At 37.7% G+C, this 16,563-nt stretch overlaps 1 protein-coding gene across 1 annotated transcript in view; it reads left to right on the plus strand.

Annotated features, from left to right (window-relative positions):
- GTF2A1 (general transcription factor IIA, 1, 19/37kDa) overlaps positions 1-16,563 on the plus strand; it is a 70,089-nt gene that overhangs the window by 17,038 nt on the left and 36,488 nt on the right. Inside the window, exons 3-5 of the mRNA XM_006864752.1 lie at positions 5,433-5,637; positions 7,733-7,797; positions 15,083-15,158. Coding sequence (XP_006864814.1) covers positions 5,433-5,637; positions 7,733-7,797; positions 15,083-15,158 — 346 coding nt within the window. The remainder of the gene's footprint in view (positions 1-5,432; positions 5,638-7,732; positions 7,798-15,082; positions 15,159-16,563) is intronic.

Raw genomic sequence — 16,563 nt, forward strand, 5'->3', positions numbered from 1 at the left:
AGCATGGCAACAGTAGTGAGGTTGGCCTAGGATCAGGCAGTGTTTCGTTCTGCTGTGCATAAGGTTGCTGTGGGTTGGTACTAAGTCGATGGCACCTATCAACAACTGCAACAATAATAATAATTGAGTTCTTAATATCAAGCCATCAAGGCTAGGTCAAATGGGTACTTATCTGCAAGTTTCGGTGTTCTTGTGCATCTCCCCTCACTTCATATCAGCTCAATGCTTCACTCTCAGCCCTTGACCTCCTTGGCTCTGCCCTTGTTCATGGGCTCAGGAGTCTCCAGGTCTCACCATGCTTTGGACTAACCAGCCCTTTCCTCTTTCATCTTCAGGTCAACGGGAGTCTGTGGACCATGTTTGAACTCAGCCCATTTCTTTATTGCTGCCTTTCCCCTCTTCCACTCACCAGTAGACCATCATGGTTGCCAGCAAATTTACATGCCTGCTCATGTGTTCCCTTTGAGTTTCAGTCTTGGAGAGGGGTTTATCCTAAAGGGACTTGATTGCTTGCCTTGATGGCTCCCTGGTGAACAACTTGCTTGTTCTTGTAGTTGCCAATCATACTGTCATTTTTGTTTTGGGTTTTTCCTAATGCTGTTTCTTTGAAGATGTATTTTCTGTTGCTATAGCTATTTCAGGCTGGTCTGCTTGTGCTTTCTAGTGGGAATGTCCCCTTCAGAAGGTTCTGGAAGGGGTTCAGAATTCCCCCCAAAGTCCTATACACTGCAAAGGCTCCTCAAGCAGCCTATTTCACTGGGCAAGTTCTAGAACCCCTTTTACGTATTACACCATGAGCTTTTAAGATCCCAGACGCTACTCATCAAAGTAGGGTATAGAACCTTGTCTTTGTGGACTATGTCATGCCAATTGACTATGGTCCTGAGTCCCAAGGCCCAGCAACTCATTCCTTTAAGCTATTTGGTGACATCTAAGAAGTTTGCATCATTTTGTCTTTTGCCAGCTGTGTGCTGTATTTCATTCATAGTTGTGTTTGTATCAAAGGTAAGTACCCATGTACAAAAAACCTTTTGGAAATCCTTGAAGTATTTGTGGGTATACTCCCACTTCCCATTGCTAGTCTATGGTGTAAAGAAAACAAAAATTCTCCCTACTGGACCTGTTGAAGTTTGACAACTTTGAAAATTGCCAAAGACTTCATTTGCGTGGCTCAACTATCAACACTCAAGGAAGCAGCAGCCAAGAAATCAAACGACACATTCACGAACAAAGATGTCAGTCTGAGGACTTAGATGCACCTGACCCAAGCCATGAATTTTGGTAGCCTCAGATTCATTTAAAATTTGGACAATAAAGAAAGAAGATTAAAGAAGAATTGACGAATTTGAATTATGGTGTTGGAGTAGAATATTGAAAGTACCATGGACTATAAGAAGAACAAGCAAATCTGTGTTGGAAGAAGTGTAGGTAGAATGCTCCTTAGAAGCCAGGATGGCCACATTTCATCTCTGATGTTTTGGACATATCAGGTGGATCGAAGTAGAGGGAGACCCCTAATGAGGTTGAGTCAGCACAGTGGTAGCCGCATTGGGCTCACGCTTAGCAAAGATTGTGAGGTTGGTGCAGGACCTGGCAGTGTGTCATTAGGTCATACATAAGGTCGCTGTGAATCAGTACTGACTCAACAGCACTTAATGACAACATCAAAGATAGACTCCTAAAAGAAAGAACAAATTTGCTTTGGAAGAAGTGCAGCCAAATGCTCATTAGACCGAGGACGGTAAGATTGTCTTACGTACTTTGGGCATGTTATCAGGAGGGACCAGTCCCTGGAGAAGAACATTTTGGTAAAGTTCAGCAAAAAAAGAGGAAGACCTGCAATGAGATGAACTGACACAGTAGTTACCAAACATAAAAATTAGGAGGATGGCACACAGTACTGGAAAATGTTTCATTCTGTTCCTGGGATTACTGTGAGTCAGAAACAACTTGATGGCATCTCACAACAGTAATTGCTTGCAATCTGTCATCTGAAAACCATTAGTTAAGACTTGAGAGCAGCACTTCTAAAAATTGAAGATCACTTTACAATCACTTGGACAGCTTGCTAAACAGAATTTTGGTACCTACCAAGATTTGCTAACTCAGTAGATCATATGTAGAGATCTTAGAATTAGCATTTCTAACAAATTCCAGATAAAGCTGATGCTATTTTCTTTGGGAAGGAGCTCTGGTAGCGTAGTGGTTACAAATTGGGCTGCAAACCTTAAGGTCAGCAGTTCAAAACTGCCAGCTGCTCTGCGGGAGAAAGATGAGGCTTTCTGCTCCTGTAAAGACTTACAGCCTCAGAAACCGTATTCAGGGTTGCTATGGATCGCAACCAACTCGACGGCACATAACAACAACATTGTCTTTGGGACCCCATTTAGAGGACCACTGATAATGTAGCAGATAGATTGGGATGATATTTCCACTAGTATGTAGGCTGTGTGTAGAGGAAGATTTTTGTCAGATTTGATATATCTATTCTTAGTTCCTGTAACACTATGTAACTCATAGGTGATATTCAGTGATTACTTTCATTACCTATTATTTACTGCAGGCAGTGTGTCCTGCCTCTTATGTTGTTAATTTGGAAGACCAGGATAGTAGTATTACCCAGCACTTAACAGTACATAATATGTACAAAGTTTTGCTATTATGGAGGTGATTACACTGAAGGTGGTGGATTGTATTTGGGAAGACTAATCAGGATGACAAAAGTGAAGCATTAAATTTAGAAAATTATATTAAAAACTGTTGGTTAAACAAATTGTTAAGTATTTTTCCACTTGATTTTTGAGTCATAAAGTTTGTTTTAGAAGAAATAAAGAGGAGTTCTGGTATGGTGCTATAGGATAAACAGTGGGCTATTAACTACAAGGTTAGTGGTTTGAACCCCTCACTCACTCCTTTGAAATCCTACACAGAGTCACTGTGAGTCAGAAGTGACTTAAAGACAACAAGGAGACATAGAAAGTTTGAGTGATAGAAGAGGATATCTTTTTTGCAGTCTTACTGTGTAGAATTATAAAACAAAACCTACTGATACTGAATTGCTTCGGACTCAGCAACCCTATAGGAACAACAGAGTAGTATTGCCCTGTAGAGTTTCTGAGACTGTGAATCGTCATGGTAGCAGATAGTCTTTTTCCCGCAGAGCCACTGGTGGGTTTGAATAGCCAGGTGCTTAGCCCACAGAACCAGCAGGTCTCCTACTGTGTTTCATTTATCATTAAAGCACCCATTTTATACTGTGTGTATACTTTACATAGACAGCTGCCTACTTTACATAGATGAGTCAGATAAAACTTGGGTTTTGCCATTGCGGTATTTAGTGTAGGATTTGCAGAAAGTTATCATCTAAAAGCGAATTAAGGGGTTAAGTAAATTCAACTTGTCCTCATTATAGATAAGTAAAATGACAAAAAAAAAAAAAAAAAAAAAGAGATAAGATAAATGATGTGTCTTTAAGGCCAATTAGTGACCAAACCAGGACTAACAGGTTTCCTGACATCTGATATTATTACACAATTTATAACACCATTGGCACAAATAATCACTGACTTTTTGTTACGCTCTGTGATACATGTTCTACGTGGCTAGTTTATTATTATCTCCGTAAGAAAAGACTTCTAGCAGTTGTAAACATTTGGCCTACTAGAGCGATGGTTGCCCTAGGAAAGTTACTAAATAGACTCTTGGATTAATCTGTCAGACATATGCTAGAATTATTACCAACGTGTAGATACAAATCTAGAAATTTTAGGATGGCTCTAGACCTCAAGAAGATTCCCGTGAGAATGGCAGAGAGCTTCTTGAGGAATCTGGTACAAACCTCAGTGTGGTTCGGCATCATTCCAAGAGCAGATCCTGGAGTAGAATACAAAGTGTGTGGGTTTGCTTGTGTGGGTGAGCACGTGTACACACACACACACACACACACACACACACACAGTCCTTATTGGTAGATCCGTGTATGCAAAGGATTGCTCATTTGTACTTTCAAGGAACACTTTGTGACTTTCTTGGACAATGTGTTTTTACAGATTTGGAGCTAAACCTGCTAGAGAGAGGAAATGCATTAGAGAGGATGGAATAGTTGCAAATATTTTCTTATTTTCTTCTTCCCTTTGTCTGCCTCTTGATTTTTTTCCATTGTAGAACCTTTTCCTAGTATGACTTGAGAAAATGGAGGTGGTAAAGTAGTTAAGGGGAGTCCTGTTGTGGTGTTGGGGGTTAATGTGCTTGCTGAACTGGAAAGTGGGTTTCACCTGAAGGTCAGCGGTTTAAACTCAGCAGCCGCTCCTCAGGAACCCTATACAGGGTCGCTATGAGTAGGAAGTGACTTGACAGCACTTAAGAACAACAGCTTTGTAGTAAAGGAGCATTATAATCTTTGGCATAATGGAAGAAAGGACATTTTCAAAAGGTGTTAGAAATCTGGGAAAAACCTGTAAGACCTTCAGATTATACTGTTTCTTCTGTCCCTATAGGATTGAGCATGTGAAAAGCTGGGCTTATCTACTTAGTGGACTGCCTCTGTAATGTTCTTCATTGTTCTAATAAAGAAAGGTTCATTTCTATTCTGTATACGTTATCTGGTGGTACTGTAGGATAACCACTGGACAGCTAACCACAAGTTCAACGGTTCAAATCTACCACTTAACTCTGCAGGAGACAGATGAGACTTTTTGCTCTTAAAAAGATTTACAAGCATTGGAAACTCTATTCAGGATCTCTGTGAGTCATAACTGACTTGATAACACCCAATAACAGCAGTAGCCACTATGTATATTACTAAAGGAACCTTAGTGGCGTGACTGTTAAGCACATGAGTGCTAACTGAAACATCAGCTGTTCTAAACCGCCAGCCATTGAGAGAAGGCTGTGGTAGTTTGTTTTTGTAAAGATTTATAGCCTTGAAAACCCTGTAGAATGGGCAGTGCTATTCTGTCCTTTTTGGTTGCTCTGAGTCAGAATCAACATGATGACAGTAGTAAGTTGGGTTTATATCTTCCTTAAAAGGCAAAAGCTTTTGTATTAAGGAAAGATTTCCATAAAAATAGCTTAATAATAATTTTGATGCTAAAAGGATACTCTATGATTTCTTAAAAAAAAGCTTAGTTGAAACTTGTTAAATAATTCCTCATAATTAAGGAATTACTATAGAAAGTTTGATGATAATTAAAAACAAGCAAATACAATTTTCTTCAGTACTCTAAAGTACCAAGTAAGGTTTGATACTTTAAAAATCGTGTTCATTATTGTTTATACTGGGATAAGCATTAAAAGAGATTGATTTTGTGATTGCACCAGGTTTTTCTTTTATAAACGTAAAAACTAATGATAAAATGTTTTTTCCTATGTCTGCATATCTGGAGTCATCGTTTCTAACTTTTACTTAGAAATATTTAATGTTGTTTTCTTAGTTATGGGAGAATAAGCTAATGCAGTCTAGGGCAGTGGATGGATTTCATTCAGAAGAGCAGCAGCTTTTATTGCAAGTTCAGCAACAGCATCAGCCACAGCAGCAGCAGCACCATCACCACCACCACCATCAGCAAGCTCAACCACAGCAGTCGGTACCACAGCAAACACAGACCCAGCAGGTTCTTATCCCTGCTTCGCAACAAGGTGAGACCGGATTTGTTTTCCTACTTAAAACTAGGAAGTGAAGTATCTTCTGTTGAAAGAAGAGAAGTATTCTGACTTAGTTGGATCTTGTTTTTAAGAAAGGCTTTGTAAACCTATAAAAACCAGCACTGATCTAGTTTCCTTTTGGTTGGCAGAATGTGTTTATAAGTGTTAAGGTAGATATGTGCATTTATAAAATGTGAGTCTTTTTATGAATTTCTAGTTTATTGTTTAGCAAGATGATGCCTGGTGTGGCGTGCTGTAGGATCAGCACTGGACTGTGAACCACAAGGTCCGCAGTTTAAACCCACCAGCTGCTCCTCGGAAACCCTATGTAGGATTGCTATGAGTCGGAACCGACTCAATGACGCTTAAGAACAACAACGTTAGAGAAGTGTAAATCATGAACTAAAAACCTTAAGGTGATAAGTCAGATGTTTGTATTAATGTTTGTTTTTTTCAGAAGACTTTACATGTATTGGAGGCCTGGTGTAGCACTGTGGATTAATGTGCTGGACTGCAAAGTTGTTTTGATCTGCAAGGTTGGCAGTTCAAACCCACCAGCTGCTCCTTGGAAACCTTATACTGGGTTGCTGTGGGTCAGAATCGACTCAACAGCGTTTAACAACAATACATGTAGTAGTAGCTATTCTGGCACTGTAGAATAAGCAATGGACTCCTAACTGCAGCGTTGTTATCTCAAACCCACCAGTCACTCCTTTGAAACCCTTAACAGGGTTGCTATGAGTCAGAATTGACTCAGTGGCACTTAAAACAATAGCAGATTGACTGAATTGTGGTTCTTTAAAGTAAAGAAGTATAAGATTATTTTAATTTTTGTATTACTTGCCTTATAAATAAGTTAATAGACTGTGTCTATAGTGTTGTGCACTATGTAAAACATTTTTTAGATAATGTTTCATTGAAGCCTTACAAAGGCTTTATGAAATATCTTGTACGAGGTATTTTCTTTCACTGCAAATATTTATTCAGTTGTAAAACTTACTGGACATTCTAATTCAGTACATCTTTTGAATACTTATTAAAGAGAAATATGAAGGTAAATTTAAGGTAACTTTTTCGTTATTTGTCTCAGTCTAGTGTACATATAAAGCCTTAAATTGATAGTAGTGATAAAAGTCTACTTATATTATTTTGCTTTTTACATCTGATTTTAATCTATAACCCACTACTGATGAGTCAGTTCTGACTCACAGCAACCCTGTAGGGCATAGTGGAACTACTTCATATAGGGTTTCTGAGGATATAAATCTTAAGCATAATTCCTCATCTTTCTCCTGTGGATGGGTTTGAACTGCTGACCTTTTAGTTAGGCCAATGCTTAATCCTCCACCTTGTATTAAATAATACTCTCTTTATAATTCATATTGATGACTGTTCCTCCTATTGCCTTTCAGACCTGGCACTAGGATTTTAGGTCATCATAAATTAAAATTTGATTTTCTTCACTCAGAGAATAGGATAATGGGATTATCTGTGTGTTCTCTGAAATTTGCGGAATCAGACAGCTCCTTTCACGCTTACGTAGGATTGCTAGTACTTCTGATCGTATTTATAAAAGTAACTTACAGTTTTGGCAACTATCGAATCAGGAGAAAGGAGTAATTTTTTAAAGTAGAATTTTAAAAGCTAAATCTTAATGGTTTTTGTAACTTTCTAACAGTTAATATCATTGGATGAATCTATAAAACAGTTTATGCTGATTTAACAAGACAGAAGTAAATTATGTTTGAAAACTGTAGTTGATTTAAGAAAGCACAGAAGTGAATGTTTAAAGTCCAAAAATGTAGAGAATGAGTGTATTTCTAAGTTCCAACTAAGGATGCCAGGGAACTTTGAAATACTAAGTGTTGTCACTCAAATCTCCTTTATTGATGTTTCCAGTATTTAGTGAATGTATCACAGCTGTGATTTGCCATAAAAACCTAAAATAATTTTAGATCTCAAATGATTGAATATATTTGAATGCAGAACATTTGGAAAACATGAAAAAAGCAGCATTGTGTAGTAGTTTTCTTGTGATTATGAAACAGCCGTATGATTTATTTGCATGTGTGCTTATGTTTTCTTATAGCCACAGCACCACAAGTTATTGTTCCTGATTCTAAGCTAATACAACATATGAATGCGTCAAACATGGTAAGAGTCAAAATTTAGCATGTTGGTGGACTGTAGCTGTTTTAAGTCAGATTGTGATTGTGCTGAAGTATATTAACATGAAGCTTATTCAAGATGTGAACAAAACTGAAAGGGATCCCGTTATAGAAGGTACTGGACAGAGTGGGAGAAAAATGTGTAACAAAACTCAAAATCATGAAGAAAAAATCAGCTTACTGGTTGGATAGTCACCCTTCAGGTCTAGAAATAAACAGACCCTCATGGCTTAATTTTCAGCCAATTTCAATAGACAAGTGTCTCAGGGGATGAACTCCTGGTACGGTGGTATAGTTAAGCACTAGAGTGTGAATCATGAAGCTGGTGATGACACCCACCTGCTGCTCCTCGGAAACCCTCTCTAGGGTGACTATGAGTGGGAATTGACTCAATGTGACTTAACAACAACAATAAGGGGAACTATTAGAATTCTAGGAAAGTATACATAGCTTAGAATAATCAACTATTTGAGATCAAAACTGTAGCATTTACCTAAGGACAAAGTTGAGAAGGGCTGGGAAAGGAGGAGGAATGAACTGGAAATATAAGGAGAAAGTGGGTTGAATGGTGCTAAATTGTGGAGACTGCAGTTAGTGACATGAAAGAAAATATACATGAATTATTGAATGGAAAACTGATCTGTTTTGTAAACCTTCCCACAATTCACATTAAAAAGTTGTAATTTTTTTTTTTTAAATGTGAGCAAAAGTGGTGTTTTTATTAGTTTTCTAAACTGGCTTTAGCGGCATATCTAAAGTTTAACTTGATACTTAGACAATATAGTTCATAAAATTAAGCAATTTTCTGTTTAACATAATAAAAAAAATTGCTGCTTTGTGGGAGCCATTACATCATCTGCTGTGTTCGGAAAATGATGAAAGGTACCTATCAAAGCCATTATGCCAATTGTAGTTTTGTTTTAGAGCATCCATTAAAGATCAGTAAATTAAAGTTGAGAATTAAAAATTTTCTGAAAATGATACTGTTTGGCTAGTTCAGAATGACTTATTTTTAAGATTTAAGGCTTAAATTAAACATTGTTGTGCTTTAATTATGTAGTTGAGTGGTAGTTGAGTGCTGTCGAGTCAGTTCTGATGTATTGTTTGTTGTTAAGTGCCGTTGAGTCACTTCTGACCTATAGCGACCCTGTATAGGGTTTTCAGGGAGCTGCTGGTGAGCTTGAACCGGTGATCTTATAGTTCAAATTGACTTTGCAGTCCAGTGCATTAACCCACAGTGTCATACCAGGACACAATCCTGTATAGGGTTTCCAAGGAGTGCCTGGTGAATTTGAACCACCACATTTGAGATTTAGCAGTCCAGTGCTGATCGTACAGCACCGCACCAAGACTCCTTACCTATGTTGTTGTTGAGTGTCGTAGAGTCAGTTTCAACCCCTAGCAACCCCGTGTAGGGTTTCCAAGGAGTGGCTGGTGAGCTTGAACCACTGACCTTGCTGTTCAAACTGACTTTGTAGTCTAGCACATAAACCCACAGCGCTACACTCTTAATAAAGTTTTATTATAATATGTGAAGGATATATATATATATATATTACACTTTTATATTCCTGAGTGATGTCTGTGGAACTTAATAATTCAGATTTTCAGTATCACCTAGAATAGCTATTTCCCATCAGTTGTGGTGAAGTATAACTAAAACTGAAAGAAACCCATCTTTTTATGTATGTGCTTTAAGGTTTTCTTTTTGTTGTTGTTTAATAAAGCAAAGATTAGAGAATGTGCTCTAGTAATTTCTTACAAATTCCTTTTCTTTACTTTGTTTAAAATATAGAGACTATTAATGTCTATAAAAATCTCTTGGCATGTATTCTTAAAATTTAGCCCAAATGTAAATGTGTAATAAGCATTATTTTTTGGAAATAATGTAAATAGCCTTTGTAAATAATGCTAACAAGAAGTTGTTTTGTTAACTGTTGTTGAATCACTTTTCCTGTGTTTCTGATGAGTCTTGAACCACATCGCTCCCCTGTGATTTCTAAACCATAGAAGAAAGCAGAGCTCACCAGCTGCACAAATGACTTCCCACTACACATACTGGCTGCACAAGTTCATACCTTGGCAGAAGTACAAATTTCTGCATATCTTCAGGATTACTAGAGAATGATAGAAATTGAAATTTTTAAATTTACAAATGTTAAATGTTTCTATTTGTACTTGTAGTTCATTCAAATTGTAGGAATCAGTCCTTTTGCCTGAAAAACACAAAATCTCCTGCCTGTTATTTCTCAGAATAATTTTCATTATTTAAAACATTTGCATTTCAAGTCTAAGACCTAGAAGTTCCATTTTAAACCCTACTATTTTTTTAAACCTCATTTAGGGTCCTAATAATTTCTTTTATAAACCAACACATGACTAGTCCTTATGAATTGGAGGTTAAAGCTATTCCATCTGTTTGACTATTCTGACACATTATGCTCCTCCACAATGCCCCCTCAAGTCTCAGGGTTCTACATCATGCTGCCACGTTTCATAAAACTCAGAATTGTCAAAAGACATGGCTTACGCTGTTGTGTAAGCTGGCAAGTCCTAACTCTGTAGTTCAGAGATCAGTCTGAAGGAATCTTCTCACCTTTGTAGCCTCTGGAACTGATGAAGCCGAGTCAGCAGATCAGATGATAGACTGTTGATGCATGAGACTGTGGAGCTGGTGAATTAGGTCAGGTGGTGGGCCGCAAATCCCACGGAAGTCAGATGTAGTGATTCAGATTCAAGATTCAGGGCAAGGTAACAAGCATTTCCAAAGTAGTCTTATAAATTGTAGTCAGGCCATGCCCACAAGGATCCATAATAACAGGTAACAGGCATAGAGGCTAGGATATATATAGTAGGTCACAAAAGGGAGAAATTTGGCTAGAAGGGCCATCATAATAAATTATTAGCTGTCCTGCAGGTCCCTACTGCAGTTGGTGTTATAAGACTTTTCCCAAGGAATAACATCATTGTAAAATAGAAATTTTGATTCAGTCAACAGCAGTGGACTCATCGAAGCTCAAATAATTGAAAATGTTTTGGGAGAGATTTTTGAGTCGACAGAGTAATTGACTAAAGATCAGTGGGCCATCTCTGATTGATAAGGTCTCGTTTATTGAGTTGCTGTTGTTCATTCTGACTCATGGGGACTTTTTGTGTATCAGTTAAACTTTGTTGCTTAGGGTATTCAGTAGCTGGTTGTTGTGGATACATCACTAAGTCTTTTTTTCTGGGGTGCCTCTGTACTCAGAATGGAAACCAACCTAGCATGTTAACATCTTGCCCCCCACCAGGGATTCCCATTAATTCTAAAGAATAGTATATTTAAGTAGGTCATAGACTAAAGACTTTAGTCAATTAAAATGGATTTGCATTTATGTATTTTATTATTTTACTGTCATGTTTCAGTGTTTGCTCCATGTATTTTGCATGTTATGAAACATAATCAAAATAGATTCCTTGCCAGGACTTTTGTTTGCATTCATAGAAATCCATTAATTTTGATATTTTTCTAATGGCTTTGCATGTGTTGGAAGTGAACATATTGAAAACTTATCTAATTTTTTTGGTGAAAATATGAGATCCTCTTTGCCATCTGGTAGACTCCACTAACTTGTGGCAATCCTGTAGGACAGAGTAGAACATGCCCCATAGGGTTTCCAAGGCTGCAATCTTTACAGAAATAGATGGCTATCTTTTTCCCTTTGAGTGGCTGGTAGGTTCATGTTGCCGACATTTTGGTTAGCAGCTGAGTGCATAATCATTATGTCAAATATAGTATACTTGTCTTATGCTTGGTTCTCTAGAAAAGCAAAACCAGTGAAGAATATGTATGTATATATACATGTGGCTGACTATGGCTGTGTGCTGTGGAGTCGGTTCCGACTCATAGCGACCCTGTACAGGGTGTCCGAGGCTGTAAATCTTTACGGAAGTGGAACAGCTGGTAGTTCGAACTGCTGACCTTATGGTTCTCAGCCTGATTAGTAACCACTACGCTACTAGAGCTCTTGTATCTATATAACCACTATGCTACCAGGGCTCCTATATCTGTCTGTCTGTCTGTCTGTCTGTCTGTCTGTCTATCTATCTATCTATCTATCTATCTAATCTATCGAAGGAGCTCTGGTAGCATAGTGGTTACAAATTGGGCTGCGAGCCCCAAGGTCAGTAGTTCAAAACTACCAGCTGTTCCGCGGGAGAAAGATGATGCTTTCTGCTTCCGTAAAGATTTACAGCCTTGGAAACCCTGTACAGGGTCGCTATGAGTCGGAACTGACTCCATGGCATATAACAACAACAACATATATAGATATAGATATATATAGATACACACACACACACACACACACACACACACATATATATATATATAATATATATATATATTATATATATATATATATTAGTTAAGTGCTGTCTAGTCTGTTCCTACTCATAGTGACCCTGTATAGGGTTTCTGAGGAGTTGCTGATGGGTTTGAAACACTGACTTTCTGGTGGTGGTAGTGGTTATGTGCCGGAGAGTCCGTTGTGACTCATAGCGACCCTGTACAGGGTTTCTGAGGCTGTAAATCTTTATGGGAGCAGAAAGCCTCATCTCTCTCCCGCGGAACTGCTGCTGTTTCAAACTGCTGACCGTGAGGTTAGCAGCCCGATTCATAACCACTACGCTACCAGAGATAACAGTCTAATAAATGCTCATACTACAGCATCACACCAAGAATAAAGTAAATGGCTCACGTATTTGTTGTTGTTGTAAAGTGCCATTGAGTTGGTTCTAACTCATAGCCACACTGTGTAGGGTTTCCAAGAAATGGCTGGAGAATTTGAACCACCGATCTTGTGACTCAAACTGACCTTGCAGTCCAGTGCTTTTATCCTTCTGTCATGCCCGTTTGTAAATCCCAGATCTGTGGGTCTTTTACTAATTCAGGTAGTTGCGGGGTTTATCGAATCTAAGACCGACAGGTCAGCAGAGCAGGCTGCTCACAGACTGTAGGAGCTCCTGAAGTCCAAGATGGGCAGGCAGTATGGCAGACCACTGGCTGAAGCCAAAGAACAGAGGTCAGATGATGAAGTGCTATATGCAGGCTCCAAATTGATCAAAAAGGCAGACCTTGGCCATAATGTCCATGTATATTGGATGCAGGCCACATCCCTGAAGATACTTCCTTTCTTGCTCATTACAAATCTTATCATGGAAGTGATTGCATGACATAGATCTCATCATGGGAATGACTGTATGTTAACTGCCAAACTACAGAAAATCATGGCCCAGTGGAGTCGACACATAGCCTTAGTCATCACAATAGTGATCATATTAAGTAGAAGGCTTTTTGAGGAAATTTTTAAAACAGAAAAGAAGAATCCTGGTTGCAGAGAGGTTAAGTGCTTGGTTACTATTCGGAAGGTTGACAGTTCGAACCTCCCAGCCACTCAGTAGAAGAAAGATGTGGCTGTCTGTGTCTGTAAAGATTCCAGCCTTAAAACTCTGGACCCGTTCGTTCTATTCTGTCCAATAAGGTTGCTGAGTCAGAATTGACTTGACAGCCACAGGTATAAAAAAACCAGGACCTTATCAAAACATTTCTTTATGAAATGATTGTTCTAATTCATTATTCATGTTTGGGTTATTTCATAAAATTGAAAGTAACTTTTTCAGTATCCCTTAAAGGGTATTATTGAGTGTGCACTTAACAAATATTTATTGAGCCAGTTAGATATGCAGGTGTGTAGGTGATTATTGTGACACCTCTGCCCTATAGATGCATGGGGGAAGACCTTGTGATCTGCTTAAGACTTTCATGAAAACGTTATCGGACACTTCAGCTATGTTATATAGGGTTACTATGAGTTGCAGTTGGATTGACAACACCTAACAACACAGTGCCCTATTGAAACTATGTCATTTTTCCAGTGAGGGACATCTATTATAAAATAATTATAGACACTTAATATTCTTAAATAATATGTCTCAGGAGTAAGTGATTGTCAATATGTTCTTTAAACTTAAGTCTCCTTTCATTTGCCTATATGGATAAACTTTATTTTAAGTTGGGTTTTTAAGTATCCAATGTAAAGATGGTTGAAACCAGTAAAGTATAACAATTCTGAAGGCATAGTAGGAATTTTAACCTCAAAGTATAGAGATTGCCAAAGCCCATCAGGTGTCTCAAAAAAAGCATATATTCTTGGAGAGTTATACTTTATGTCCCAGACCAAATGATAGTTACAACGTTAGCCCACTTTAATATAATACCCTAAGCTCTGTTGACTTCTCTGGCATTTAGCATCTCCAGAGTAGCTTATTTTCCTTTTTATGTTTTTAGCCAAAATCAGTATTTTAAAATAATTATAGGTTTAATTGAATAGCATATGAGCAGTTCATCAGAGAGTTACAGAAAATTGAAGGGGAAGATGGAGATAAATCATAGTATAAAAAAGCTGTGTGTTTCTTTTGAAGGGGAGGGTAAAAGGTGAAGAGAATTCTTCTAATGCAGTAATTCAAGAACGTATCCTAAATTTAAAGAATTCAGAGTATCCTAAATTTAAAGAATTCAGAATATACAAGTAGTCCCACTCACACTTACTAAATGTCAGAATCTAGGTTCATTTTAAAATGTTGACGCTTGCAACTTCAGTATATTTCACTTAGAATATAATATTAGTATTGTTGTTTTTAACTTTCTGATATGGAATCTTAGAATGATCAGTGATACTCCAAACTCTAGCTTTCTATAAAGACCTGTTAATTCTAGTATGCATTATAAAAACTAAGAATGCTATAATGGACTCCTGGTGTGGCACTGTTGGATAAGCACTGGACGGCGGTGAACTACAAGGTCGGCAGTTCAAACCCACCAGCTGCTACTTGAAACCCTGTACAGGGTCTCAGTGAGTCAGAACTGACTTGAAGACACTTAACAACAAAAACAACTTAATGAAAATACTTAACCTTTATTCTTATAAATCCAAGGAATTATAAATAAGAGAGCAAATAATGGCAAAGTAAGTAATGAGATCATTATTTCAAAATGGTGTGAAGCATTGTTGCTAATGTGGGTGAGATTTTCTTGATTTGAGTACATTGTCCCGTAAAACAAAACACTTGTTTTCTTGAATTGATTGTGATAATTAAGGAGGTCATTTAGGCTTTTTAAGTTTCAAATATTATTAAATTATACTGAACGTAACTGAGGTGCTGTTTTGAATTTGAGTGGTTATGTGAGTTCTTTTTAATTTCCTTTATTTTTATTTATTTTTTTTTTTTAGAGTGCTGCTGCTACAGCTGCTACCTTGGCACTCCCTGCAGGTGTGACTCCTGTTCAACAGATAATAACAAATTCAGGTAGTTAAGACCAACACGAGAATTCTGTGATTGACTCAGAAAATAGCACTATCTGGCATTTGTGGTTTTGTCTTTGTTACAAAAACAGAATATTCATATGTGTTTTACCATTTGATACAGGTTATTGAAATAACATGATTTGAGGGCTGTGTCACTATAGAATAAGCACTGGACTACTAATTGCCACTCTTAGGAAAGCCTATATAGGGTCACTGTGAGTTGGAACTGACTCAATGAAACGTAACAACAACAGTACATTTAAACTGGAAACATTGATGAGCATGTATTAGGGAAGATGAGAATTGTACTTGAGTGTTTGATCTCTGAATGCTAACTGTATGACTGAAATTTAAGTATGATTTATCATTCTATAGAAAACTTATTGACTTAGGTTTTTCTTAAACACATTTAATGTATTAAATGTGTTAAACTGGATTCACTTGATTTGTAATATTAAAGTAAATTCTGCAGAATTTTAGTTCAAATTAATTTTGTTCTATTATATATATATTTGCTCAGCATAGATTGACTGAAGACCGACCAGGGTTTAGCTTGTTATTTTTAGCATATTCATGTTTGAAGAATATATTGTTAGGTGCCATGGAGTAGGTACCGACTTATAGTGACCTATGCACAGCAGAACAAAATACTTCCTGATCCTGGGCCAAGCTCAGAATTGTTTGAGCCCATTGATGCTGCCACTTTGCCAATCCATCTTGCTGGGGGTCTTCCTCTTTTTCTCTGACCTTCCACCTTACCAAACATGATATCCTTCTCCAGTGACTGGTCCCTCTTGACAATATGTCCGAAATATAAGAGACATATTGTCTGGCCATCCTGGTCTCCAAGGAGCACTCTGGATGCAATTCTTAAACACAGATTGTTTTTTTCTTTTGGCAGCCCATGGTACTTTAAATATTCTTCTCCAACACCATAACTCAAAAGCATCAATTATTCTACTGTCTTCTTATTCACTCTCTAGCTTTCACATGCATCAGAAGCTATTGGAAATACCATGGCTTGGGTCAGGTGTGCCTTAGTCCTAAGCTGACATCTTTGCTCTTCAACACTTTTAAAAGGTCTTTTGCAGCATATTTGCCTAATGCAATACGTGGTTTGATTTCTTGACTGCTGCTTCCTTAAGTGTTGACGGTTGATGCAAGAATGAAGTCTGACAAATTCATTCTTTTCTCCATTGATAAGAATGTTGTTTATTGGTCCAGTGGTGAGAATTTTTGTTTTCTTTACATTGAGATGCTATCCATACTGAAGGTTGTGCTCTTTGATCTTCATCAGTAAGTATTTTAAGTCCTTTTCACTTTCGGCAAGCAAGGTTATATCATCTGCGTATCACAGGTTGTTAATGAGTCTTCCTCCAATCCTGATGCCATGATTTTCTTCATAG

This window comes from Chrysochloris asiatica, unplaced genomic scaffold (genome assembly GCF_000296735.1).
Source record: "Chrysochloris asiatica unplaced genomic scaffold, ChrAsi1.0 scaffold00070, whole genome shotgun sequence".
Lineage (NCBI taxonomy): Eukaryota > Metazoa > Chordata > Mammalia > Afrosoricida > Chrysochloridae > Chrysochloris > Chrysochloris asiatica.